Genomic DNA, 27,681 nt, shown 5'->3' with positions numbered 1-27,681 from the left:
AAGATCTGAGGACTTAAAGCTTGGAAGAACGCTACAGAGCAAACCCTAAAAAGGAGGAGTGAAACAATTACAGGGATAGCACTCGGGACAAGTCTGCATCCCTGGCCAAAAGACAGATGGGTAACACCTCCTCTAGATACTTGCACCTCCACTTCATGCTGCTTCAGGGCTACACAGTGCTGTAGATTCTGTGGCAGGGATTCAGAGCGTGTGCAAACAGCTCCAGGACTATCACACACAGGCCTGTACATTTCTTCTGTTTTTATCACTGTTTCTGGGGAGAGCAGGGAGGAGGAAGAAGGCAGCACTTCGCTTTCAGCTGAGTTCCCCATCCTCTTCCAGCTCAAGGGCTATGCCTTGGTCATGCCTACGTAAAGACAAAAGGTTGCAGGTGTGGGGTCTGATGAAGAAAAGAAGAATCACAGGCTGAGCATCAAGTTAGGCACCAGCTCCATCAGTGTTACAGGGCTGTGCATGAGAACTAAGCATGGGTGAAGAGCACCAGCTCCTTCCCCTCAAACGGACCAGCCTGAAGGAGAGCAGAGAGCAATCTCTTTCACGTGGCTTGCCACCACAGAGTCATTTCTGTGCCCAAAACAAATGGAAAGGAAGTACGTCAAGGCTGAAAGAGGAAAGGAGGGTCCCTCCTGAGGTTTGTATGTGGAACATGGTTTGGTTTCTCCCTCCGTTCTCTAGTACCTATGCTGCAATGTTGGAAGACCTGGCTTTCTCCATGCTAAGACCCCAATTTACTCATTTCTCCCAGCAGAAAGGACTGTGCCTGAAGTACTGGGATGCTCTGTACACCTACCAGCCACCACAATAAGTCTCCTTCCTTTCAGACGATACAGGCAATTTGTTGGTTTCACTTCTTGTTGTTAACCAGAAGTTATAATTACCTTAACTGAGCCTACTTACACAGTTGAAGTTATAATTAATATATTAAGATTACGTAAAATGAGCAGCTTCAGAAGGTGTTTTTCATTCCAAGAAAGGTCAATGAAACTAGTGAAACTATACCAGAGTCCTACCTGAAGCGTAGGCATGATAAATCCTGTTCTGGTATAAGTCTGGCAACAAAACCACAAATAACAGAGCTTCTTTGAGGTTAAGGTCTTTATGGATCTTGGAGAAACCGGAAGAGCTAAAGTTGTGTCTGTGGAGACAATTGCTCAGAAGATATGGTTTTGTGAAGAAACAACACTTTCTGCTTACTCATTTCTCCCTATATTTGGGTAGGCAGGTGCACTGCTGGAGATCAATCAAAGTTGTATAAAAGGTACCAGCTCCTGTGATTCTTACTCCTTTTCAGTGGAAAACCATGTAGAATGTCATTTCCAGCTGGCTGCTCTAGTCACAAGGATTTAATATGAATTACAGAAAGCAATTTTGTTATTTTTAACCAACTGTTTTTCCAAGATGTAACACACTACTCCATCAAGTCTACAATGACACGCTAAATGGCACATTAAAAAGAAAATAACCTGGTGCGAAATTGCTATACTATAGTGATTACAGATATTTGAACTGTTCAAAAAGGAATTACTAACATTGTCCAAATTTATTAGAACCACTTCTTACTAGTCTGAGTGTCCTGCTATGCTCACTTAAAGAGGACAAGTCTCCTAGACAAGTTTAAGTGTTACCTTGCAAGGGTATAAAGACCTATTGTTATGGGAAGTTGAAAACTGGGTTATGACAGAACAGAAAGTTGTAGTCCTACCCTCTTTTATTACTTATTCTGCTGTTTCACTAGCATTTAAAATCCTTTTTAACAATTTAAATTCCTAAATGCAGACACTTGTATTTATTTATAATGTGAGAGTACATTGCACTGGGAAAAAAATGGGTGAAATCACTGATATGCATGTTAGCCCAGAAAGCTTTAAAAGTGCATTTTTGTGTGAAATATTAATAGGTATGAACAGAACACTGTCAGATTCTTTCTGTAAAAGCCTTAAAAAATGAAATAAATCCACCAAAAATAATGTCATGAGAGGAGAGGGAGAGGACAGGGATCTCAGAAGCGCTGAATTGAAAGGAAGGATCGCTTTGCTGGACCTGCTGGCTATACTGCTGCTAATACAGCCCAAGATGTCGTTGGCTCTTTTGGTGCCACGGAACACTACTGGCTCATGTTTAACTTCATGTCCAGCAGGACCCTCAAATCATTTGGCAAAGCTGCTCTCTAGCCAACCAATGACCTGGTCAAACTGTTGGGTTGGTGAAACTATATAAACAAGGGCTCAATCCAAAATCAACCGAAAATGCATTTATTGTAAACAAGAACTAGGGTTGGAAACGATTAGAGATAAATAACTTTTTTCCCTTCCCTAAAGACAGATCAGAAAGATTTTTTTCATTTCTGATGGATAGCTCATGAATCTGTCCTTAAAAACATTTATTGGTGGAGATTCCATACTCTCCCGATCAACATAGACTGCTTTCCACGTCAGACCTCTCTTCCTTGCTGAGATTTTCCCAATTACTATTTGTGATCTTGGATATTTATTTCTTTTTCCTGAGAATGGACCAGAGCACATGCCATCTACACAGATACTGATCAACACGTGGAGACAGCCTTGTCTTTATACACTGCTTTGAGACATTGACCCTCAGAATCCAGCAAATGAGAGGGAAGCTCTGCAGTGCAGGGTGTTTGTCAAGTATCTTCAGTTTGACTTTGTTTCACTCAAAAAGTATTATGTTAAAACAAAACAAAACAAAGAAAACAAAACAAACAAAAAACAAGTGTTGTTCCATCACAGAGAACTAAGTCTAGCTCAGGTCACGGGCTTACTTAAGTAATAATTAATTCCAAGAGCAGGAGGGGCACTATAAACCTTTTCTCAGGCCAACCATATCTACATTCCAGCTGTCATCAACAAAATACAGTCATCTGTCCTACTCCTGGTTCCCTGTCAGATATAGCTAATGACACTTTTATTAACCTAGGATGGGATTTACCAGGTAATGGGCCAAAAGCATACATAGTCAGGCAATTAATTAGACGTGCCCAGCTAACCAACATATAACTCAAGTTTGCTTTGCACATCCAGTCAGCTTGTAGTAGGATAAATGGATGTTTTTCCATTTTGGAACTCCTCACAACTGGCAGTTCTGCTCCAATCTGTGTCAGAGCACTGATTTCAACATCTTCAGGCTCGACTTCTGCCTTCAATAAATACCAGACTGTATTAGACTTCCTTTCATCTCGACGTGAAATTTAAGTGCAACATTTCTGGAGTGCTTAGAACACACAAGATGCTGAACATGGAGCTTCTCCTCTTAATCCAGACAAAAGCTGTACCCAGAAATCAAAGGTTTTTCAACAAAAGTGTTACCAGAAGGGACACTTTTAGGAACATGCTGCCTACCACCAACCCCTGAATAGCTGAATAGCAGTCAGAGATAACTTGTCCAAGTCCTATTGCTTTCTGTGTTTATTCTCCTACTGCCATAAACCAAAATGGGACAGCAAGCATCCATCCCAAGGAGCTAACATGAATGGTGTACCAGGAATATCGTTCAGTTGGAAAGTGTGGTCAAAAATGCAGGTCATCCAGAGCAATACATTTAGGGTGCCCCAACTTTGTGAAAACAGCATTTCTGGCAGCAGATACTGCACTATTGCTTTAACAGCTCAGAACAGATGTGAACTCAAGCTAAATTCACTTACCAGTTCTGTTACAAATTGCACAGGTGCAAATGTAGCTGTTGTAGAAGACTGAGTGGGACTGCCAGAGTTAGCGTGATAGTTCTCAGTTATTTTTCCTCAGTCCAGCCACTACCTCACTTGCATACTTCCCAAGTCCTTCCTCATAATAATACAATTCCATCGTACATTTTGTGAGAAGCTAGTTAACTGGTCCAAGATGCTCCAGGATTCTGATAATTGAAGAGACGACATTAGAAAGAAGATGGGTTTATTTTTAACTTCAGGCTGACATGCATAGGAAAGAGATCAACATTAGGTGCTCAGAGGCAGAGAAACAAATGCCTTCGATGCTGGTAAACTCCTGTTACAGCTGCCCATGTAGCCACAAATAGCCTCCTCTGCATTGCAATAGCCTGACTGTGGCATCACACACTGCCCTGTCCCATTCCCTTTGAGACTCCCTGTGATACTTCCCAGTAGGTAATCCACTGACAAACAGAAAAAGCTCATCTCTTATAGTCCTACAGTGACAAGAGTGTTGGCACCTCACTTGCCAGTGACTCTACTTATAGTGTGGTGACTTCTGAGCATACGATGAAAGTCAGACGAACTCCCTCTTCATCAGCCTGCCAAGCTTTATGTTTCAAAAACAAAAGAAAGGAATGACTTCACAAACTCCCTATCACACGTGCATTGGGTTAGTTACGTCCTGGTTGTTTTGTTTTATTTTTTTTTTTTGTAGGAGAGCTCTTGCCAAGTCCACATTAAAAAATAATAGTCACCCTCCAGGTTTGAGGTGGGAAAACATGACCGAATTACCTGGTTTGAGTGGTCACACAGAGGAGCTGACTCTGAGCCCTCTAAAATACACAGTACTTTGTTCTCAGCACAGCTGCCGCTGGAAAGTCAGTTTGAGAAAAGTAGGACCAATTCTTCCTCCCCAGTGATGGGAGGAAACTGTTTTCAAGAAAATTAACTAAGGTCAAATTCAGCACCAACTCTCCACCTAGACAAGACTGTTCAGAAAAGTTTTGAGCTGAGGACAGTCTTAAAATAAGAAGCATTAAAGGCAACATTAGTAGATAGAGCTGCCAGCTCTGCCAAGAATTTCAGCACACAGGGAGAGGCAAGGAGAGAGATACAGTCAAAGGAACAAAATTCCCTGGAGGCTGTCAGACTGATCAAGTCATTGTTTCAGTCAATATCCGCTGAAAACCATAGCTGAAAGCAAACAAAACACTAAATATACTTTTTCAGAGTCCTGCAAGGAAAAGACACTCATGGAAAATGTATGCAGAAGCTTCTGAGTAATTAGCAAAAATATATTTCTTTCATTGACCATTATTTTCTGTAAATTATTAATCAGCTACCACCGTCAAGCCTATGCGCTTAAAAACACTAAGCAGCGCTGAAGTCTTTACAGGGGGAGTTTATAAGTTTAACTTTATGTACAATAGGCAGCACTATAATGAAAGAGAAGCAATTTAAAGTAAACCTTGAATTCAATCAACTCGTTGATACATTTCATTGTTTTCCCAAGACCAAAGAGTTTGGGGTCTGGGGATTTATGTTTGCCATAAGACCCTTGTCCTTAAAGGGGACTTCAAGAAGATACATAGATATCTGCTGGAGGAACAACACAGCAGGGCATAATAATCCAGGAGATTCTTGGTGTACATAAATAACAACTACCTGACCCAAGTAATAGAGGAGCCAACACGAAGAGGTGATCTGCTGGACCTGACACTCACCAACAAGGAGGGCCTTGTTGGGTATGTAGTCAAAGGCTGCTTTAGCTGCAGTGACCATGTGGAGCTCAGGATCCTGAGAGGAGGGAGCAGGGTAAAAGCAAGATCACAACCCTGGACTGTGGTCTCCTGGATTCAGGAGAGCAGACTTCAAAGTCTTCAAAGATCTGCTTCAGAGAGCCCTAGTAGGGTAAGGCCCCGGCTGTAAGTGGGAACAAAGAAAGCTGATTCCTGTTCAAGGAGCACCTCCTCCAAGCTCAAAAGTGGTCCACCCAATGGATGGAGTGGAAGTCAGGCAAAATATGCCAGGAGACCTGTGTGGATGAACGAAGAGGTCCTGGCAAAACTCAGACACAAAAAGGAGGCCCACAGGGGGTGGAAGCAAGGACAGGGAACCTGGGAGGAATACAGAGACATTGTCCGAGTATCCAGGGATGAAGTTAGGAAAGCTCAAGTCCTAAAGGAGTTGAATCTGGCCAAGGATGTCAAAGACAACAAGAAGGGTTCTGTAAGCACGTATGTGACAAAAGGAAGACTAGGAAAAATCAGGGCCCACTACTGAACAAATCAGGAGACTTGGTTACACAAGACAGGGAAAAGGCCGGTACTGAAGGAAAAGCTAAACTAACCAAACTGGACTTTGACTTTTTATTTTTTGAATTATTTCTATTGAGTCAGAACCACTGTTAACTAGAATGAAGCTGGTATCAAAACCAGAAAGATACACCAAAGATGTGGCCCCAGTACTTCTGAATTTGATGAACAACTACAGTTACTGGTAGTTAACAAGCCTTTAGGAAGCAGAGAAGAAAGGCTGCAAAGTACTGACAGACAAGGATCAATGAGACATCCCATACAGAGCTGGGGAAATGAGAAGGGTAAGAAGTACTGTTAAAATCTGGAAGGATTTTAAAGAGAACTTCAAATACCTAGATTATAAATACAGCTGCTAGCAGTTGCTTTTTTTTTTTTCATCTCAAATAAGAGTCTCAATCAAGACAGCATCATTCAATTTTTCACACTGCAAATGGAAGTATTAGAAAGATTTGTTCTAAACTTTCACATCAGCTTCAACTCTCCAGCTTCTCCAGTCTCCCAGATAGCTGAAACCACAAACACAAAGCATGTGTTTGGAGCTGCCACTCCCTCATTTGTGAGAGAACACATTCCTGATCAATTGAAAAAGTAATGAAAGCATTTATGATTTCCAGTTTCTCTGGAACTGCTGAGAAAGGTTTTCACCATTAACAACTTGTATTAGCTAGCCTGGAATCTGCAACCAGCAGCATTTAAAAAGTAATTTGAAACTGAAAGCGTACTTTTGGGGAAAGTGTCTCAAATGTCAGACAGATCTATTAAAACAGCTTTTGACAGACTAATCTATAAACTCTTCTTTTTTAGTGTGATATTTGTATCGATTTTTTAAAATAGCAATCCCATTACTACACATTAACAGCATGGATAAGCATCTCTCAGAGAGTATTTAGTATTGTAACAGAACAAAGCAAGAACATGGGGGCAATAATTTTCCACCACATAGAAAGCAAGGTTAAATGGCGAAAGGGCTAGATCAACACTTGGTATCTGAAAATCTCATCTCTAAAGCAAGTCTTCTGACCTCTGTTATTCAAATCCACTCTATGCATACTACTCCGCTCCTTTCCCAGCAGGCTCCCTCTCTAAGCAGGCTCCCACTGTCACAATTTTAAGAGCAAGGGAGAAAAGCCAAGAGCAAATGTACGTATACATGGGGCTGATTCACCATGAATGCAGGAAAAGAGACACTCCGGGGGAAGACAAACAGGAGAGGCAGGCATTTCTCTTCACAGGAGTTTGGATTTCCATGGGCCAAAAAGACTAGTTTCTCCTCTCACAGAGCCCTTGGGATGCTCTACACACTCGTCCCCATCATCAGAACCATAGGACTGAATAGATTTTCAACAGCGTCGTTTTCACATTCAAAATAAATTTATGCTGTTCCATCAAATCCAGCTGTTCACTAGCCCAGAGATTTCTTGAGCCAATCCTGAGCATGCTGATATAAGGTAGCCTCACAGAAGATGCACACTTGTCTCCACCAGCTGCCAGAGGTGCGTAAGGACAAGTTACTTTGCCCTGAATTCCAGACATTTTTGCGTGATATACCTGTCACATGCACTGTTGGCGAAACCGGTCCAGTAGACGTGACAAAATTGAAGAACTCAACCTTTGAGGTTTTAGCTCAGAAACATTTGCCTAAGTTCTACAGCATGAGCAATATCAGTCATACTAATAAAAAAACATTCGAGTCAGCTCAGCTACCACTCTTGCCCTAGGAAGTTACTTCCGTTACTAATTATTCCTCTCTAGCCAAGTAATAAAACACCCAGTGAGTCCATTGCAGCCTCAATCTCAGTATTTTTTCCTCCCCGTACCTCTACAGTTTTGTGCAACCCTATATAGCATGAGAAAGGCAACTACATAAGTGACAGTGAGACACTAGCAACACACGGAGGGTGCTTAAAGTTTCATGGGACTTTCATTTTCCATTCTTGAAGAAGATTCAGCAGACCAAATAAGAGCTGCTATTCAGAACCACACTTCAAATGCAGCTTCTCTCTGAAAGCTGTTAGATGGCAAGCAGTAGTAGTATTTCTGCTAGCAGAAATATGCATGACTAGTATTGGTAAGCTACTGTCATTTCAAGGTTTCAAAAGCCCCCTCTCAAAAAACACTGTTCAAGTTATTATACCACTCATACAGGCTTTTGCCAGAAGTATACATCTAGCCATATATATGCATCCAGTGTTCATTTTCAAACAAGGCTTTACAACAGTTTAGATGATCTTAAAATGCAGACCAGCAGCAGGTCTGGGGAATAAAGCTCACAGAAATACAGATGTTCCTGGAAAGAGACAACAAGAAGATGTTCAGAGGGGCACAACACATCTTCAAACTCATTTGAATCTCTGGCTTTTCAACTACCAGAGCTGGACCATATCAATCACCTGCACAGCCTGAACCTGCCATTCACTCCCACCATTTATTGTGCACCATCATGATGGGCAGGTGTAATCACAGGCTATTATCCACTCTGATAAACTATTGGGGAGAAGGGATTATCCAAGCACACAAAAAAAGAGAGAGCCAAGGACAGTTTCCATGTGATATCTATTTCCAAACTCAGTCATCTTGAATGGTCAGGGTTAAGCAAACAAACAAAGACAGCTATAAGGAGGCCCTGAAATGCACCAAGAAGCAGTTTGTTGAAGCTATTTGATGGACTTTTCAAAAACAAGGAAAAGCCTAGGGAAAGTGTAAGTAGCAGGTCTGAAAGCTTTATGGATAGGCAAAAAGAAGTGCAAGAAGCCAGACTGCAAAGGATTTCCTCTATAGAAAAATGGTTGATGAAAGCCAGACAACCCAGGAAATTATGGATATTTATAGGAGGTGTCTAGCAGATACTTCTGTAAAAAATAGTCCATGAAGATGTACGGAGGAGCGATTCTGCTTTATCCAGGCAATGGCACAACAAGTTTGGTTCTGATACATGAAAGGAGAAGACAGCCCAGCCCCTCCAGGTAGGCAGAAAGTTGTCTTTTATCCTAGTTTTCCTATGAACGACAGAGAGGAACAGTCCACTCAAGGTTTATGAAAGGAGGAAATGCTCACAGCAAAGGGGTCTCAATGAAAAGGAATCCCTCCTTTAATCAGATCATAGACTCATAGCAGCACAGGATGGTTTGGGTTGGAAGGGACCATTAAAGATAACCTAGTACAAGCCCCTGCCATGGGCAGGGACCCCTCCCACTAGGCCAGATTGCCCCAGCCAACACCAGTTTGAACAGTGGGACATCCACAGTTTCTCTGGGCAACACCTTCAAGGGTCTCAACAACCTCATCATGAAAAACTTAGATTTATATTGCATATAAAGCCAACTTTCAGTTTAAAACCATTGCCCGTTGTCCTGTTGCTACAGGACAAAAGCTGGTCATTAACAAAAATATTAAATAACATTGGTCCAAGCACAGACCCTTGAGGGACACTACTCATTACTGGTTTCCACATGGATGTTGAGCTGAAACTAGCCTACAGTACTCTGCTGTTTATGACAACAAATCTTAAACTCCCTAGAGTGACAAAGGACATGCATTTGCATATAAAATCTCTTACTTTAAGTGCCTCAAACTCCCTTAATCCAGAAAGAAATGTGTCCCATCTGCCTCAACCTAAGGGTTATCTGACCTGAGGGTATATAGAGATTGCAACAGCAGGTTCACAGGATTCCGGAATACTGAAGGATACAGAGGCTTTACTTTCTAATAATTTCTGTTTCCTCCAGATTCCCGCAAATCAGCACTAGCAAGTAAATTGTGGTTAATAAGGTAAATATATAAGATTTAGACATCAAGCTATTACAGATATTATCAGGAAAGCACATATAGAGAGTAGATATTGAGAGAATGGTACTAATAACTAGCATCAGCAATTAGAGCTAGCAGGAAGGCAATTAGAGGTAGTTAAAATCAGCAACATAGCAGCCAATATAAATTAGTATTATATATTCAACAAATCTAGCAATATTATGGCAGTGCATATACTTATTATCAATTACAAACTTGTCGATACTTTAACAGCAATATCAATACTATACATATGACAGATTATGTACATGTATATATTTCATAAAATTACCAGTACCAAATGCATCTAATCAATCCCAGAAGGGGAGGGTCAAGGTCAAACTGACCTCAAAGTCTAATCCAGGTAATCCAGCAGTATCCCTGGATCAACCCCCTGTAGGATTGTCTACATGATTTTTTTGTTTTTAATACTGAACTCATCCAAAATACCCAAAGGAATTTTAAACAGGAAAAAATAGGCGTTATCAACGAATGAGCTAGAACTGCTACCTGAAACTAGAGGAGACAGGGTGAGTAGGACAAGGATTTGCCAAGAAGCCTCTCTCCTTACTTCCAGAGAGGGTTGTTACCTGTCCAACCCCAATATTCTGAGTTACAACAAATTCCATGGTCTTCCAGGTCTCTACAAAACGTCTGCCTTCCTTATGTCCCTGGAGGCTTCAGTGAATGCCTCTGAAGCCCCCAGTCTTCCCTCCTGAAGCCTTTCTGCTGCAGGTGCTCTCATTCCAAAGACTTCAGTCTGCCCAGGAGCTCCTCTCCCACACGTGATCCAGGGATGACAAATGCATTTGCACTTCCCATACACCAGAGTGCTGCGATGGTACCAGCTGAGTACAAAATGGGGGAGGGCTTTAATATTGGCTATTTCATGCCAAGGGCCTTGGGGGATGATAGAATTATAAAGCAACTTAATTGTCACCTTCACTTGGCAGATCTGGCTCTGAAGATTCATGGTGTCTTTTCACCACCCCCAATTACACTGCCTGCATGTCAACAGTTTACTACTGGGATGGAAAAAAGTTGCCATTCCGTATGTACTACCCTACCTAAGTATGGGTCACCAAACAGTGCACGTACCAGGAAGATGCCTGCTGAGGTAGTATTGCATCGCATGGCCTCAGATCTCTCCTAAGCACACCTCTTTCCTACATGCAATTTCCACCTAGTTCCAACCCCTCTGCCATGGGCAGGGACCCCTCAAGCAGAGCAGGCCCCATCCAACCCGGCCTTGGGCACAGGGATGGGGCACCCACAGCTCCTTGGGGCAGCCTGGGACAGGGCCTCACCACCCTCAGAATGAAGAATTTCTTCCACAAACCTAATCTAAATCTAGTCTCTTTTGGTTTAAAGCCATTACCCATGTCCTATCACCCCACCCCTGACAAAGAGTCCCTCCGCAGCTGTTCTGCAGCCCCTTCAGGCACTAGCAGGCCACTACAAGGCCTCCCCGGAGCCTTCTCCTCCCCAGGCTGACCCCCCCAGCTCCCTCAGCCTGGTTCTGTAGAAGACGACACTTCTGCATCACTTGTTCTCTTTATCACCGTCGGCTTGTGTTTCTTTGGCTTTTTTTTTCTTTCTTTTTCTTCCATCTTTTGGTTAATAACCCATCTTTAACTTTGCTTACTGAGGTACTTTTAACTCAACCCATAAGTCTTGCTTTTGCTCTTCCAATTTTCTACCCCGTTGTGCTGGGAGGAAGGGAGGGAGCAGGCAGCCGTGTGGTACATCGCTGCCTAACCAGCTTAGGCCACAACAGAGCCTCACTGGACCCCTTGGGCTCCCATCCTCTCAGAAGAGGCTGCCTAGCACATAAATGTACATCAGCCCACATTCAGTGGTGTTATCATGTGGCAGGTGTGGGCTGCAAGGGGAAGAAGTGTATGCTTCTTCAGAATTTCAAGTGCAGACACCATCTGACAGAGCTCAGAAGTCCTTACAGGTTTTTCAGCTAATCTTTCCATCACAGGATCCTGTTACCTAAACCCCCCCAAACCTTAGGGTCAAAGGGATATCAATTTACTTTCTAAATGGATTCTGTGCCATTAAGGTTACAGGACATAATTGAAAGAAACTCAGACAAGGTCACATACCAGAAAGGTGATATAAACCACACCATTAAAGCAGAGATTTAAAGCCACTCACATTATTCTACAGCTCTGATTCTACTATGAAATATCTGAGGCTGCTATGGCACTGGAAATTCAGATTAGCCATGCCAACTTCAGCAAAGAAGATTGCTTGCATAGGCTTTTACTCACCTAAGTAAAAAGAAAAAAAATGTCGCCCTACAAAGCCGTAGGAAAGAAGCGAAGAGGCCTGGCCATTTCTGCCTCTTGCAGCCAGCACAGGGCAACCACCTACATCAAGGCACATCTATAGAGAAACATGGGGACCTGGGAGGATGCAGAGCAGCCCCAGTGTCTGTTCCTCGTCCCTCGTGTTTATCTGTAGGTGCACTTCACTAGTGCACTATCACTAGGTGCAGGAGCTTTTTTTTTTCTTTTTAACCTTACCTTTCCTCATTGACCACTGGCCTCCGATTTTCTTTCGGGGCCTTCAGTGGGTCCTCTGATGCCATCAGTTGCAACCCACAACCCTCCAGCTGCCTTTTCATACAACCCAGAGGTCTCCAGTTCCTTTAAGATGTCTCAATTTCTCTTTTTTCCCCTGCTCCCAGGCCCAGGTCACTCACTCACACAATCAAACATGTCCTCAGCCCCAGCTGCCCCACATGGAGCCAAGCACATCGGGTCTGGGGAATGGCAGTGCCACTGTCCAGGCAGGAAGCTTTTCTGTCCTGCCAGGCTGGCACCCCAGGGGCCTCTGAGTGTCTGAGTGCATCTCAGGAAGAGAAAGGACAGGAAAAGACAGACCAAGTGACAAGAGGAAACTCAACACCAGTTCAGTCCACAAAAGACCAGAAATCGGTGAATCTTGAATTTTATTCACAAACATGACAAAACCCAGCTGAGTTCTGAGAAAGTTTACTGTTGCTTGTATGGTGTCTCATCTCAAGACAAGGCGCTGTGCAGTACATCACAGGGAAAGCATCACAAGTCCCAAGCATAATCAAGTTGACTAGGGTGGAATATACACAGTCCCCTACCTACATTTGAGAAGAGGCTTCCATGATTTATTGTCAAGCTGGAATGTTGTCTCAACTCTGTGTTTACTGTACTGCAGTTTGATCCAGCTATAAGAAGCGACCAGCTAAGGATTAGATGAGAAGGTAACCTATGAAGTGAGCTTTGGACAAGGACTTGGCCAACAGATGACAAATTACATAGTACAAGTCAGTTGGTAAGCCTGGATTTATTACTGCAAAGGAATTATCCTTGGCCAATAAGGACTATAGGACAGCCATAGCACCCTCAAAAGACTATCTGCTGCTAAAACACCAGTTTAGATCAGAGCAATCTTAGAATCCATTAAATTGGGGTGCAGACCAGTACTGACCTACTTAAGCAACAGAAAAGGCTGCCTGATACATCTTGTCCTTGCTTTTCAAAGTGATACTGGGAACCTTGTTTGAATGTGGAAAGTCATAAGGCGGGACTTCATTCCCTAATCAATATTTATCTGTGAAAACATTTCCCATTCTTACAAAGCCTGGGGAGCAGCGAGCTTTCCAGGTAGCATCAGCACAGGGAAAAATCAATGAAGACAGTGCTGGAAGAAAGAGAGAGCTAAGTACACAACCACAAAGATCAGCACACTGCAAACTATCAGGACCCTGAGTGTAAATAGGCTTTAATTGCCCTGAGCAGACATACCAGGAGCCTCTATCTGCAGTCCAACCCATGGCCATGGGCACCCAGTCCTGCACCAAACCCTGCGGCAGGCAGGCCTGTCTCCAGCCCTGCCTTGGACTGTGGCTGCAACCTTGCCCACAGCCTCAACTCCTCTGCTGCTGCTGGACCACCTGGATGGTCCTGGCCCTGGTCCATCCCCTCACCTTGTCCTGGGCTTCCAACAGCCAGCATTCCAACAGCCCCTGCAGCCAGCTCCAGCACTGTGTCCTGCCTGTGCACCACTGGCAAGGGCAGCCCCCAGCTCAGGAATCCCATTTTACTCTCTTCACAGCACACGCAGCATCCTCCAAGGCATGGTGTGATCAAACAGTTCACAGAGTGAACCAGTCCATTACATCCTGAAGCAGAGAGACACAGCAGGAGGACCTTTGCTTTTGCTGTTCCAAAGTTGATGCGTCTGTGACAGCTGGACACAAACCCCAGCTCCAGCAGCCTGTTGCAAGTACTAGATTGATGCCTGCCTTACAGACAGAATCAAAGCACTGTATTGGGTAATAAGAACAGATCGAGTACATATTTCAATTTTTCTTCTCCAGATATATGCCAGCTCTGCAAGGTGTATGGAGAATTAGGCAATGCATATTTCAATAAATATTCCAGGGATTGGTACCAACACAATCTGATGAAACATTTGAACAGGAAAAATATACTTTGCATTATTGCTTCTTTATGATTTAGTACGATAACAGGGCCACAGATTAGCTAGTTGAACTCTTTTGAATAGCGTTATTTAATTAAATGCTTTGGTTAAAGTTCCAAAGCTTGTAGCTTGTAGTCTTGTATACATTTAGCTCCTTGCCTACATGCACAGACCTTCTATTTTAACAAAAACTGTAATGTCTTCAGTGGATTAATTTACTTTCAAAGATAGCACTGTGTGTCAGGGAAGGTCACTGTTTGGCAGTCCTTAAGCCCAAACCTTATTTTTCTGATTTGTCCAACATCTGACCTGGCTGGCGGTAGAACTATTTGGGGACATGTGCCAGCCTCCCTGTGTGGCAGAAGGCAATTTTAAAATCAGCTGAGACAAAAGGCATTCACCTTCCCAGAACAGTAAATGCAAAACCTTCCACTCTGCCACCTTCTGGCAAAAAATGCATTTGCAATATAGCTGTTGGATACAGCTATATTTGTCCTAGATAGCTGTATTTGTCCTAGAAGGACAGTGTAAATCTTTTCATACTTACTGAAAATCTTTTCTCTGTAGTTGTTGAAAATCTGCCATGAGCTAAGGAGAAAATCCAGTAAGTTAGACCAAAATAGCAAGAGGGAAGGATGTTCTGACTTCCCTGCTCCCAAGCTGCATATTTATTTCATAAAGCTCATATAGTTATCTACACAGGGGTAACATATATTTATAAAAGGCTATGGCCAACGTTATTAGGACACATGCTTTGCAAGCTCAGAAATTAGAGAAAATTGGTGAAAGCAGAAAACTCAGTGAGTAAGGAGATTGCTTTGGGGACCAGAGCCAGATACAGCACGTGTATGTATGACTGCTCTGCCTGGGAGTCCATGTCCTGCACAAGAAAGAACCGGTTCGGTCACAGACAATTAAGCAGCAGGGTTTTCTGTAAAGCCAGCTACAGAAAACATGCATTGAGCAATACTACACAACCGCTCTCAACCACCCCATGAGCTTTTAAGGAACCAAAACGAGAGCTTAAATACATGAACCAGCAGCGGGGCAAACACAACACCGCACAGACGTTGTGTCAACAGAAAAAGAGTCCTCCTCCCGGCTGAAGAGTGACTGCAGGGCACTGTATGACAGCAGATCCTCACACGGGAGCCCCCAGCAGCTCCTCTCAGCCCAGAGCTATTCCAAGGAGTGCTGGAGAGATGGTTGCGTTTTACAAGTGACTGTGTTATACCCCAAAGCTGCTTCATCTCCAGATATTGCCAGCTCACGTGCTCCTCAGGGGCTGGAAGATCCGTCTTCCTTGATGCTACATGGTCCTCAAGAGCCCCATGCGAACATTCATGCTGCACGAGGAATGGTGGTGACAAACACAGCCTCCAGGTGGGGAAAAAAGGCATTGTAACAGATGTAAAGGTGCCAAAAAGAGCGTGAATATATATATATTGTAGAAACATATACAACACACACATATATATATATATATATATATATTGTAGAAAACTCAGACTAAAGCATGGTTTAACTTTGTCCCACCAGAGGCAGCTACAGCTTCAGCAATAAACGCTCTGTGTCCATACAGAGCCACCATTTGGTACTTTTAATTCTTCCAGCTTACACTGTGAGGAAGTACTTGTAATACCAAGGCTTAATATGGTCATATACAGGGCTCTGAAAATGCTACAAAGCCCTTTCTGAGCCACCCTAACAAGTACCCTGGCAGGGATGCGTTTCCAAAGAACAAAATCAGTTTGACAACTGCTTCCCCTTTACATTTCTTAAATTTATGAGGGAATTTTCATGCATGTAGAACAATGATAATAAAAGTAGTGGGGAAAAAAACACATGGAAAGGAACTATACAATATCATGTCTGTCAGTGCTCTCCCTTAAATCTAAAACTAGAGACTTTCCAGTCTGCTTCCATTTCTGAAGGGGAAAAGGGATTGCTGTAGAGCTCTCTCTTTCCAGGTGGTAAGGGGTTTTCTGCTTTAATTTTTTTTATTCCCCTTGCCCAGGATTAGGGAAATACGAATATTTACGTATACACAGCCATATTATTTCCTTAGAAGTATTTTAAAAATCCAGTGTTAATATGATGTTGTCAGAGGGGAAAAATAACTGCCAGTCACACTTATTTTCTTCGACACTGATGTTACAGCTACTCCCATTAGGAGCCTGACAGTCTGAGACCAAATAAACCAGACCCTCGAGCTAGAAGCCTGCACCCAGCATTAGGGGCACAGGGAAAAGGGTGAAGTGATCCTACAGAAACAGGGGCGAAGCCAATTTCAGGCACCCAGCAGGAGACACCACTGCATTTGGGCTCTGAATCAGCACTCCCTGGCCAGCCCTGGAGGCATTAAGCAGGTGTAGTTTCCTTTGGGTGTCCCAAAGATGGAGGATACAGAAGAAATACAGTATTTCCAGTCCCAAAAATGAGGCTTTCTTTCTACACAGGGAATCCTCTCGTGCATACCTGGGCGCAGAGCTCCTCCCCTCTGTCAGAGGAGGCTTTGCACAATCAGCACAAAATAATCCAGAGCCCCAAGCAGCTGAGCTAGTAATTGCACACAAAATGCATGCCACGTGAGACTGAACCCAACAAAAAATTTCATTGCAATTACATGAACCCGTACATAAGATCCCTGATGGTAGCCTGAGATAAACTTGCAAGTATTTCCTGGAATTATAAGGACTAGACAGGCAGCAAAATTAGCTGTTGTTGCTAGCCTGCTTTATTACAGTCTTTCCACTGCTTCTTTTTTATTCTTTTTTTTTTTTCATATATAATTCAGAAATATATGCATGTGTATTCTGATTTTTTAACTAAAACATGAGCTATGTCTGTCTTTTTACTTACATTCAGGTGAAGTTTTGTTTTGTAGGATTTGAGCTACCAACTCATGCCAGCTTCAATTTACCTGGATTAAATCCACTGTATCCGAAGCCCACAGGAGCCTGCAATGATAAATATCCCCTGGTGCCTCCAGAAAAGAAATCGGGGCATTCAGAATTACCACAGCTACTGTCTTCAAATGACAACAAAATGCTTTATGGTTTCCATTCAAAACGTTTTGGTGCCTGTTTCACTGCAATGCCAGTGACATATGAACCTCAATTCTAATGCATGTTCTGCTACCAGCTTGCCCTGAGACATTTTAGCAATTCAATTCAAGTCCTATTTAATTCATACTTTAAGTTTCATTACAGATACGTAATGCAGAAAAAACATTCCACTGTGAAGCCCTCATGCTTCAAAACGCTGGCAGGCATTGCTGTAATGTAAATAAGTTTACTCCAGGACTATGTCCAGGCAATTCTCTCTGCTATGGATCTCAGCCATGCAGTGAAAACGGTGCCTGTATCACTGAATGAGAAATTAGACCTGTGCCATGACTACACAGGGAATATCACAGAAGTGGCCACCTTAGAGCCATAAGCCAAATAAACCCTGACAGATAACAGCAAGCACACACTGAGACCTCAGCTGAGGATTGAAAGCTTTAACACCTGCTAGGCTTCAGTAATACGTAATAAGTAATAACCCAAGTGTGACAGGAAGAAGAAACATGCATAAATCAGAGGTGACACGGTCCAAAAAGTTATGCAAAGAGGTGCAGCGATTGCTTTCTCATTAACCCCTGGGTCTCACAAGCTGCAAAAACTCAGGAGCTGTTTGTTGGCACTTCCCCCACCTCCTGACATTTCAAGGCTGCGAACCTTGGAAAGCTGCATGAACAAACCAAGAGCAGCTCCAGGAGCCTGGGTCAACTGAAAGCCACAAGAAGTGTAATTTACAAATCTAGAGTGATAATGCGGCAGCAGTGTGGAGAGAAAAATCTAGAGGACAGAAAAAATCCTAGCTTTTATGATCTATCATTACTTGAAGACCAAGGAATGTTTTCCCAAGGGGGAAAATAAGAATGCCACATGTGGTGTAAGAGTCTAGTAACCAGTAATGGCAACGTCATTACGGACTGTGGACGTGGACCTAAAGCACAGCAAATGGAAGATGAATTTGAACATACTTGCGTGTTAACCATAGCAATCTCAAGAGTGTGGTTTGACAACCACATGTCTGACTTCAAGGTTTGTTAAAAACCTAGTACAAGATGCTCTGGCCCCCCAGGAGAAACCACTGATCCTGAGTGATCCTGCTCAGCCTCTCCAAACCCATTCAGTCAGATAAATCACTGCTCTTATTTGCAGGGAGAAGTACTGGTGTTGCACTTGAGTGCCTGTCTGGCTGGACCCGACCTGGCTCCCTACTTCTGCTCAGGTGGGATGCAAGGGGAGCAGAGCAGTTCACCTCCTCTTTGCGGGAGAGCAGGAATCCAGAAGCGTGCCACCAAATCTCAGCGCAAAGTCTAATTATATCCTTTGCCTCCTAGCTTACGCATGAACCCAGCTGCAAAGACACTTTTCATACAAGGACTGCATGCACTAGATAAAACTAGGGGATTATTCAGTGAACTGTGGACCCCCACACTCACAGTGTGCAGCATCAACATGCAAATTTAGTTTCATTCAAGAGCTCAGACTTTAATTTGGCATTTAACGGCCTGCTGCATTTGCTTTGGTAGTTTTCCTATTACTGTTGTGAATGTTGTCTGTGCTTCCACATAATTAAGAGCAGCATAATGCCTACTGAGTGCTTCTAATTTACTAGGCTGCTTTTTCATGCAATTGAAAAAAAATGTAAGCAGACATTAGCAAGTAAGAGGCAGCAACAACACTGCTGGTATTAGCAAACTTTACCTTCTGCTTTGAGCAAAAGACCTGAAAGGACTAGCAAAGTGCTTCGCTATTCAGCTGTGAAGTACCTTTAGTAATCAACTTATATTACACTTTGTGCCTTGCACAGTTGTAATGCAGCATCAAGAAGAGACCAGCTAGCTGGTTCAGTGTACAAGGCCTGTTCAAAACACACACCTTACTCTCCTCCAAAATATTCCATGGAGCAAGAACCCATTGATATCAAGTTCAGAAAAACACATACACATAAGTATATATTTTCTCCCTATAATTAATGAAACTTGTTTAAATTAAGGGATTTCTTTGCTCTGAAAGATGAGTGATTCCCCAAGGTAAAAGAACACAAGTTGTACCCTTCAGATCTGAGACTGGGTAAACACAGTATTTGTGTCCTAAGAACCATGGAAGTCACAGATGGCTATCATTTATAATGAAATGACCTACAGTCCGATGTCCCATGCTTTTGCCATTCCCCCACAAGTTTCTCTGTCACTGCCCACCATCTAACACTGGTTAAACCACTGCAGCCCTTCCTGCCTCTCTGCGTGGAAGAAGCTTCCACATCGCTGTCCCAGGACTGCTCTTTCCACCCAGGTGGCAATGGCAGCCCCCCAAGTCCTCTGTGTGCCCATCGTCCCATGTGGCAATCCCTCCTCTTCATGTTCTCCTTTCTGCTTGAACATCTTCAGTAGGCTTCTCATAAAAGGGAAGTGCTTTTCTCCACATCTCTTCTCCCTTTCCCTTCTTCTTAATTGTCAAAAAGAGAAGGAAAAAAAAAGTTTTCACCTTGAGTTGCTAAGTGGCCCAGGAGTGCAGCTACATTTAACTAAGGCAGTTTAATTCTGCACGACGTTCTGCATTACAGTGGCCAGCATAACAAACCAAACCTTGAGCAACCTAAAAGCAGGATGTTGACAATTCTATAAATTCAGAGCCAGGCACACGGATCCTATAAACACACACAGCATCCAATAATTCACGTGCAGCTAGTATAGCTAATGTTTTGATCAAGCTGTGAGGTTTTATCTTAGCTGACGAAGGGAAAGCAGCTACTGCTGTGTGTTTATGTTTTGGGAAATGTTCATTCCCTTCAGAATCAGGCATGCCTTTTTTTCTTTTTAACTCCCCTGATTAAGAAGTACATTGTTTACAGCAAACATTTGCACAAGATTTAGTCTGCAACTGAGGTCAGGCTCTAGTAGATATTTTTTTAGCACAGCTAGAACCAGATGAAGGGACATAGAGCAGGTCATGCCGTCTGTACTTTTTCCTGAAATGAAGCAAGCCATGTAGAACTACATAGATTCTAGGTGCAAGACTTCATGTTGCTCCTTGTAAAAGTGAGTGGTACCTGTTAAAAAAAAAAAAAAAAAAAAAAAACTGCTTCCAGCTTCATTTGTTCTACCAGGGAAACAAGTCTTCCAGAAAATGAAATAAACCTGGTACAAGCCTAATTAGCACAGTTGTTTGGGGAAAGCCTGTCTCTTGTGGCCTCGCACAGTGGCCTGACAAGCAGCTCTTGTCCTGGGATGGAAAACCAGAGCTCACGAATGGAACTGAGCACGGGGTCATACAGCACATACATGCCCCGGGTCATTCAGGGCAGCTGTCCTGGCTGTGTCCCCACCAACTCCTTGCCCAGCCTGGGCTCCTTCGCTGGCAGCGCTGAGCAGGAACAAGAGGAAGCCTCGCCACAGTGCAAGCACTGCTCGGCAGCAGCCAAAATGCTAGCGTGGCATCAGCACTGCATTAGTCACAAATCCGACACAGAGCACCACCCAGGATGCCGTGAAGAAAATTAACTCCATCCCAACCAGACCCAGTAGAGCAAAACAGCCTCATCCCCTTCCTTTCATCCAGCTCACCTCTAATTCAAAACGTCACAATTTAAAACCATATCAGAGTGAAGGACTTGGCTCGTCCTTCCACACACGTTTCCCACTTATTTTTAAGCAAAGATAAACTGTTCTTGCCCTTACTTTCATACTGAATCCCTGAGCTTTCCAAATGAATTCCAGTATCCCAAGGCTCTGAAAAAAAATCCAGCTCAAAATATTTTTTTTTTTTATTAGACATTAAGTTTCTTTAGCATTTATTTTCCAGATCACTCCAGTTGCAATAGAGATCCCCCCTACCAGAATCCGCCAGCGCAGCAGGGATCTGCTTTAATACCTCCCCATCCCACTAACATAATGGTTGTGGAGCAAGAGGCATCAGTGCCAGGGCTGACTCCAGTACATTGAGTGCAAAGCTTGCGAAAGCACATCTGACAGCAGGCATCAAAGGAAGGGTTTTGTATCAATAGAGCAAAATAGAGCTCACTTCAGTTTGATTTCTTTAGACACCATCAAATCAGTTCTTGAACTACAGAGAAAACCACACAGTCCCCTCTTCTGACAGGCTGCTTCCTTCTCTGCAGCACGGACTGAATCTAGGCATAGTTAAATCATGTTAGAGTGAAAGCAGCCACAAAACCGTCCTCCTCCTGTGAACAGCATCACCATTCAATGTGTGCATCGCAGCCCTGAGAGCAGCTTTGTCTATGGATGGCAATGTGCTTCCTTCACTGTCCCGTCTTTAACAAGCGTATAGAAGTTGTGCGCATTTGAAGCAAGATGACTGCACAGCACCCACCCCTGGGAAGAAGATGAAAGCACAACCAGCACATGACAGACATTACCCACGTCACCTCGCACATTGCTGGGAGAGTGCTGGGATACTGCAGAAGCAAGCACAGCCCAGGAATGTGTGAAACAAGCAGTTCTGCTTTCCCTTTCTTTCCCACGCTGCGGAAAAGGCACTGGGATCTCCAGGACCTGAACGTTTCCCTGTAGCAAAAGGTGACAAGATCAGGTACTTCGCTGCCCACGTAATTACAAGGACCCCCCAAAGGGAAATTATATCTTCAGCCACCGCATTCAGCCACTTAGCATGCATGACACCAAACGTTCAGGTAGGTAATTAGGAATCAATCTTTTAAATTACAGGGGAAACAATCCCCCCTCCCCTGCCAAGCTAACAAGCTTCCTCAGCCAAACATGCCTGAAGTCTTATTTATGGCTTGAAAGCACTGAGGACAGGTTTAGATAGCCCTCTTCAGGCTCTAAAGCATACTTTTTTCACCATTAAGTGTTTGCATCTGCAAACAATTCCAGTGGAGAGCTTAGGAGCCTGCTGTTTTAAGCCTTTCATGTGTAGTCAAACAGATGAATCAAAGAATATTAGCGCCTTGGTTTAACGAAGCCCAGCTAAAAAGCAGCTGACAATGCTGCTGTCAGAGCCATCCAGCTCATCACACTCAGCTCTGGAGGAAGCGAGTCTATTTCTGTGGAATACAGGTACGTGTTACAGATAGGCTTGAGAGAGGACTAAAGAGAGACAAAAAGAGGATTGCAGCTTACAGGAAGCTGTCACTCCAGCCTGTTACTTCCCATGAAAGACATTATATTTGCATGGATGATCTCATTTCTTCTTTGGAAAGGCTAAAAGCTGAGGCCTCCTGTTTTAACACATTCCAAGAGTAAATGCAGCTTGCAGAAACGATGCTTTTAAGCCCAGGTTTCATGCCAGTTGCATGTCTGTACAGATGGAAATTTTGTCTGTGCTGTTCTGCTGTCCTCCCAGGGCAAAGCATGGCACACTGCAATGGCACCTCACGAGGCCATACCCCTCCAGGTGCATCTGCCCTTTGATTTGTCCTCATTTTCTACCTGGCAAGTCATTGGCATCCTGCTATTAACGTGCTCAGTAGCTTAAACTCAATCTAAAAGAGCCTACATCTATAAAGTACTTGCACTTTCCTGGGGTCATAGGCCTTCCTACACCATTTACCCAACGAAGCTGGGGCAGGACATTCCTGGCAGAGTATGGCCACTCAATCCAAAAAAGAGGAGTTTTAGGCTCAGAGCTGATCTTTGTGAATGCGTCACATCTTCAGAGCCTGCAGTAAGTGAGCCCAGCACATTCTGGACAGATATTTGCTCACATACCATCACACCCCAGTGGCAGGCACTTAAGAAAACCTGAATTCCTCACGCAGACCAGTCTGTGCTCGTTCTCACTTCCTTTCACGCAGTTGCCATTGTCTTTGCTTTCCTTCAGTGAGCTGCTGATATTTTAGCCAGTCAATGCTTTGGATATGCTGTGTCACACATCTGCCTTCAGGAACAAGTAGTCATCACCTGTGCCAACATGCTTACTGCTCAAAGGAAGAACCTGCCAAAGCAGCATTGCCACAAGCCACTTCAGAAAGTTTGAGATATTTTCTTCTCCACTGAGATTGGTCTAATCTTTCTGGTCTGGAACAACAATTCCCACTGAGAAGGATGCTTACCTTCTAGATGCCAAATCTTGAATCAAGGCTAACTAGTCTTGAAACAGAATTAGACCCTTTGTGTCTTCACCTGGAGTGCCTCCAGTTCCCCTTGCATTGTAATGCTCCCAGACAGGCTTCCTTCGGATTTCCACAGAAGGCAGAGGATAAGGCAAGCAATTACATTTTTCTTTGTAAATCTTCCTGGGAACACCAAACTAGAAAGCCATAATAAATCTGGATGAAAATACACTTGGATTTCTTTCTAATTCTCTATCTTATTCTTAGCATTTTGGAAGATGTGCTACAGATGGACAGATGTTTCATCAGCTGCCCACCGCTCTAGCCAAGCAGCACAGATTAACCAGTTGGGAGCAGGGTCTTCCTTCTCACACTTCACCAAGACTGAAACATCTATGCTTCATTACTACATTATTTCTTGATGGTGTAGCCTTCCAGCTACTCAGGATACATGCTCCAAGGAAAGCACTCAGAGGCACTGGCTGAGAGGACTTCCCTTATAGACAGTCAAGTTTTTCCAGCTGCAAACGTACGGCTCAAAGAGAAGCACCTTACCAGGTCCTGGTGCTACTTAACTGCCTCTGTAGATAAGAACAGAAACATTCTATGTCTCTCCTGTTTCAGCAAGTTTAAGCTTTCTGCTCTAACTACTAAACATCTACACTCATCAAGTGCTGGCAGTCACAGTGGGAATCAGAATATCCTGAGTCGGAAGGGACCCATAAGGATCATCGAGTCCAACTCCTGGCTCTACACAGGTCTACCCAAAAATTCAGCCCATATGACTAAGAGCACAGATACAGAACAGCAAGCCCCCCAGCATTTCAGCCACCGGCTCGAGAAGCAGCTTGCATGAAAGTACAAGACCAAAAGGCAGAGAACCTGCATGACAGAGGTGAGCTGTCACATTTTGCTACTCAAAACTAAAAGTGATGGAACACAGCAGGGCACCAGCTCCCACAGAATGCCATTGATTTATACACATCTTCAGAAAAAAGTAAGACAATCCCTGACCTAATCTCCTCACCCAAAAAAAAAGGATGGAAAACTAATGAGAAAAGGAATTTACCACCATCTTACAAACTGAAGCAACCCCAAAACAGAGCAGTACGAGGAGGTGGGACCAGCAGCACATCCAAAGGTGTGTTCACCATTAGTGTTCTTCCTAACAAACAAGCCTCCAGTTGCCTTTGCCTGTAAGACATCAAACCTATCAACTATGAGTTCAGCTTGCACACTGATTACTCAGCCAAGTTATTACGTCAAAAGCAGTTCTTTGTGCTTAGCCACACTATTAGAGTGCGCCAAAGCTAAGAAGTTTGATATAAGTTGTCACATCCAGTATGCTTTGGTTGAAACGAGGAGTTAGACTCAGTCTCTCCTCCTATAGAAAAATGCAGACAGTCCATTCCCGTTTAGAGAAAAAAAGATCCACCTTAAATCACAGGAAGTGAATTAATTCAGAGGACACAGTAGTTCCAGCTAACCTATTGCCTGTGCTGAAGTGCAACAAACTCCATTGGTTACAATCAGTGCAGAGCACAGGATGGCCAGTAAATGCTCAACGGAGCTTCTCCCCCCCTTTTTTTTTCCTTCTTTTATTTTAAAGCCCTGTATTAGTCAGACTGAACACTCTACTGCATAGCTGCAGGATAAAGGATTACGTGTCTAATGTACACCAGAGAAAAAAGGTTAGCAACTTATTTTTTTTTTAAACAGCCAGAATAGCATCCGCTTTTCATAGCCAAAAGCAGGTTAAAACTTTCTTCCTCCCTCTGGTTTGGGCAGCAATACTCAGAGCTCACTTTCCCCAACCTCCTTCGTATTACCCATTAGCACAAGTACAAGAGAAAAATGCTCGCCTTCGCCACCAGTATTTATAACTATTCAAGCCCATAAAAGATAAGGAAGTGGATTTATGGTTGCCTGGGTACAGAGGTTAAGTGATATAGTACCGAGCCCTGCCCAAAACATGTGTCAGTCAGTTCTTAAAATACTTCTTACTGATGAACTCCAAATGAGAGCTGTGCCAGAGTTGTCAAAATCCTTCTAAGCCATTTGACCCTTAGGAGAAATCAGTCCGTAGGTTCAGCACAGGGAGAAAAAGTTGACCCAGTAAGGAATTTCAGACACCCTGCAGCCACAGAAGTACCTTCATCTGACCTGGTCCAGACATTGTTAAAAATGACACCTAGTCGAATATCAGATGCACATTTAAGTCTCTAAGCAACTTTGTGCAGGAAGATGCAAGCTAGGGAAACAGGGTTAGTCAGTGCCTTCACCTCTGCAACCCTGGGGCTTGAGCCCCTGCTCCCAGTTTGCTTTTTTTCTGCATTATAATAAGCATCTTGACCTCAAACTCTAGATATTCTCATCTCAGTATATATGTGCTGATCTCATCATAGAATAGTTTGGGTTGGAGAAGACCTTAAAGCTTGTCTAATTCTAACACCCCTGTCCAGGGCAGGGACACCTTCCACTACAGCAGGTTGCTCAAAGCCCCATCCAGCCTGGCCTTGGGCACTGCCAGAGATGGGGCACCCACAGCTCCTCTGGGCAACCAGTGCCAGGGCCTCACCACCCTCCTTGTCTTTGTAGGAGAGGTGCTCCAGCCATCATCTGGATCATCCTCATGGCCTCCTAGAGACTCATTCTAATATGTCCCTGTCCTTCTTGTGCTTGGGAGCCCCACAGCTGAGCACAGGGCTCCTGGTGTGGTCTCATGAGAGCAGAGCAGAGGGGGACAATCCCCTCCCTCACCCTGCTGGCCACATTGCTGTTGGTGCAGCCCAGGGTACAGCTGGCTTTCTGGGCTACAAGTGCACATTGCTGGTTCATGTCAAGCTTTTCATTAACCAACACCCCCAAGTCCTTCTCCACAGGGCTGCTCTCGATCCACTCGTCGCCCAGCCTGGATTCATGTTTGGGATTGCCCCGGCCCAGGTGCAGGACCTTGCACTTGGCCTTGGTGAATTCCATGAGGTTCACACGGGCCCACCTCTCAGGCCTCTCCTCTGGATGTCATCCCTTCCCTCTGGCATGTCGACCGCACCACTCAGCTTGGTGTTGTCTGCCCTCTTGCAGAGGGCGCGCTCAATCCCACTGCCCATGTCACCGACAGAGATGTTAAATAATAGCGGTCCCAGTACAGACCCCTCGGGGACACCACTCGTCACTGGTCTCCTCCTGGACATCGAGCCATTGACCACAACGCAAGAGTACAACCATCCAGCCAATTCCTTACCCGCTGGGTGGCCCACCCGTCAGATCCATGTCTCTCCAATTTATAGGAACAAGGTGAAATGCTTTGCACAAGTCCAGGTAGACGTGAGTTGCTCTTCCCCCATCCACCAATGCTGTAACCCTGTCGTAGAAGGCCACCACACTTTCAGGCATGATCTGCCCTTAGTGAAGCCATGCTGGCTGTCACCAATCACCTCCTCATTTTCCACATGCCTTAGCAGAGTTTCCAGGTGGATCTGCTCCGGGCACAGAGGTGAGATAGCCAGCACATAGCCAGCTCCCTCCTTCAACACATGGCACTCCCACTGCAGGTTCTCATTTTAGCTGTTCAACCAGCTAGGCCTTCTGTTATGAGAAAAACAAAATTCCCAGAGACCAGGGAGTCTCAAGTGACCAAAAAAGCTCACAAACGTGTGGCCATGAGTTTAAGTGAACAGCCCATATGAGTTTAAAAGAATAAGCACAACAATCAAGTAACTACATCCCAGCAGGGAAAGCTCCGAGGTTAGTGCTATTTGTGCTGCCGAACTGTAAGAACTCAGCTTTTCCTGTATCATTATCTGATGATACTGATTCAAAAATCCACTTACATCAATATGATTCTGAGACAGAGTTTTGATTGATATTTGCAACCTGCATGTATTAAATAAAATTCTCCTATCCATTTGTACCAAACAGCTTGTTTGAGCCACTCACACTGTCAGGTAATCTACATTATGCTGGCTATTTTTAAAAACGGAATAAAGCCCAGTGCAGAGCCTACTGCTGCTGGCCCTGCATCAAACCACTGGTCCAGGACCAGGTCCAGCCCAGTGGTAAGGAACTGCATACTGTACAAGCTGAGCAAGGTGCAGCTCCTTCGCTGACAAACCCTAGGCACCAGCTCACAGGTACTGTAGATTTTTTTTGTTTGTTTTATACATCACTTGTCTAGATATACAGCATAAAGATAATGCTTTTTCATTAAAGGATCTATTCTGAGCTCGTCTTCTGTCTTCTCGGGTAAAGAAAAAAATATTTCCAGAAGACAAATTGAGCTGTATTAACCTCAAACTGCTTCAGAACACTGGCTTTCTGCAGGCATTT

General features: G+C 43.9%; 1 protein-coding gene across 1 annotated transcript in view; it reads right to left on the bottom strand.

The window, feature by feature from the left end:
• Positions 1-26,462, bottom strand: part of TRPM8 (transient receptor potential cation channel subfamily M member 8) — an 83,653-nt gene extending 57,191 nt beyond the window's left edge. The window contains exon 1 of the mRNA XM_035571985.2: positions 26,351-26,462. Within this exon, the coding sequence (XP_035427878.2) occupies positions 26,351-26,462 (112 nt within the window). The remainder of the gene's footprint in view (positions 1-26,350) is intronic.
• Between the last annotated feature and the right edge of the window lie 1,219 nt (positions 26,463-27,681).

Source organism: Cygnus atratus, chromosome 6 (assembly GCF_013377495.2).
Source record: "Cygnus atratus isolate AKBS03 ecotype Queensland, Australia chromosome 6, CAtr_DNAZoo_HiC_assembly, whole genome shotgun sequence".
In the NCBI taxonomy this organism is placed as follows: Eukaryota; Metazoa; Chordata; class Aves; order Anseriformes; family Anatidae; genus Cygnus; species Cygnus atratus.
The sequence above is the reverse complement of the archived record's forward strand: the minus strand, read 5'-3'. Positions and strand labels throughout refer to the sequence as shown.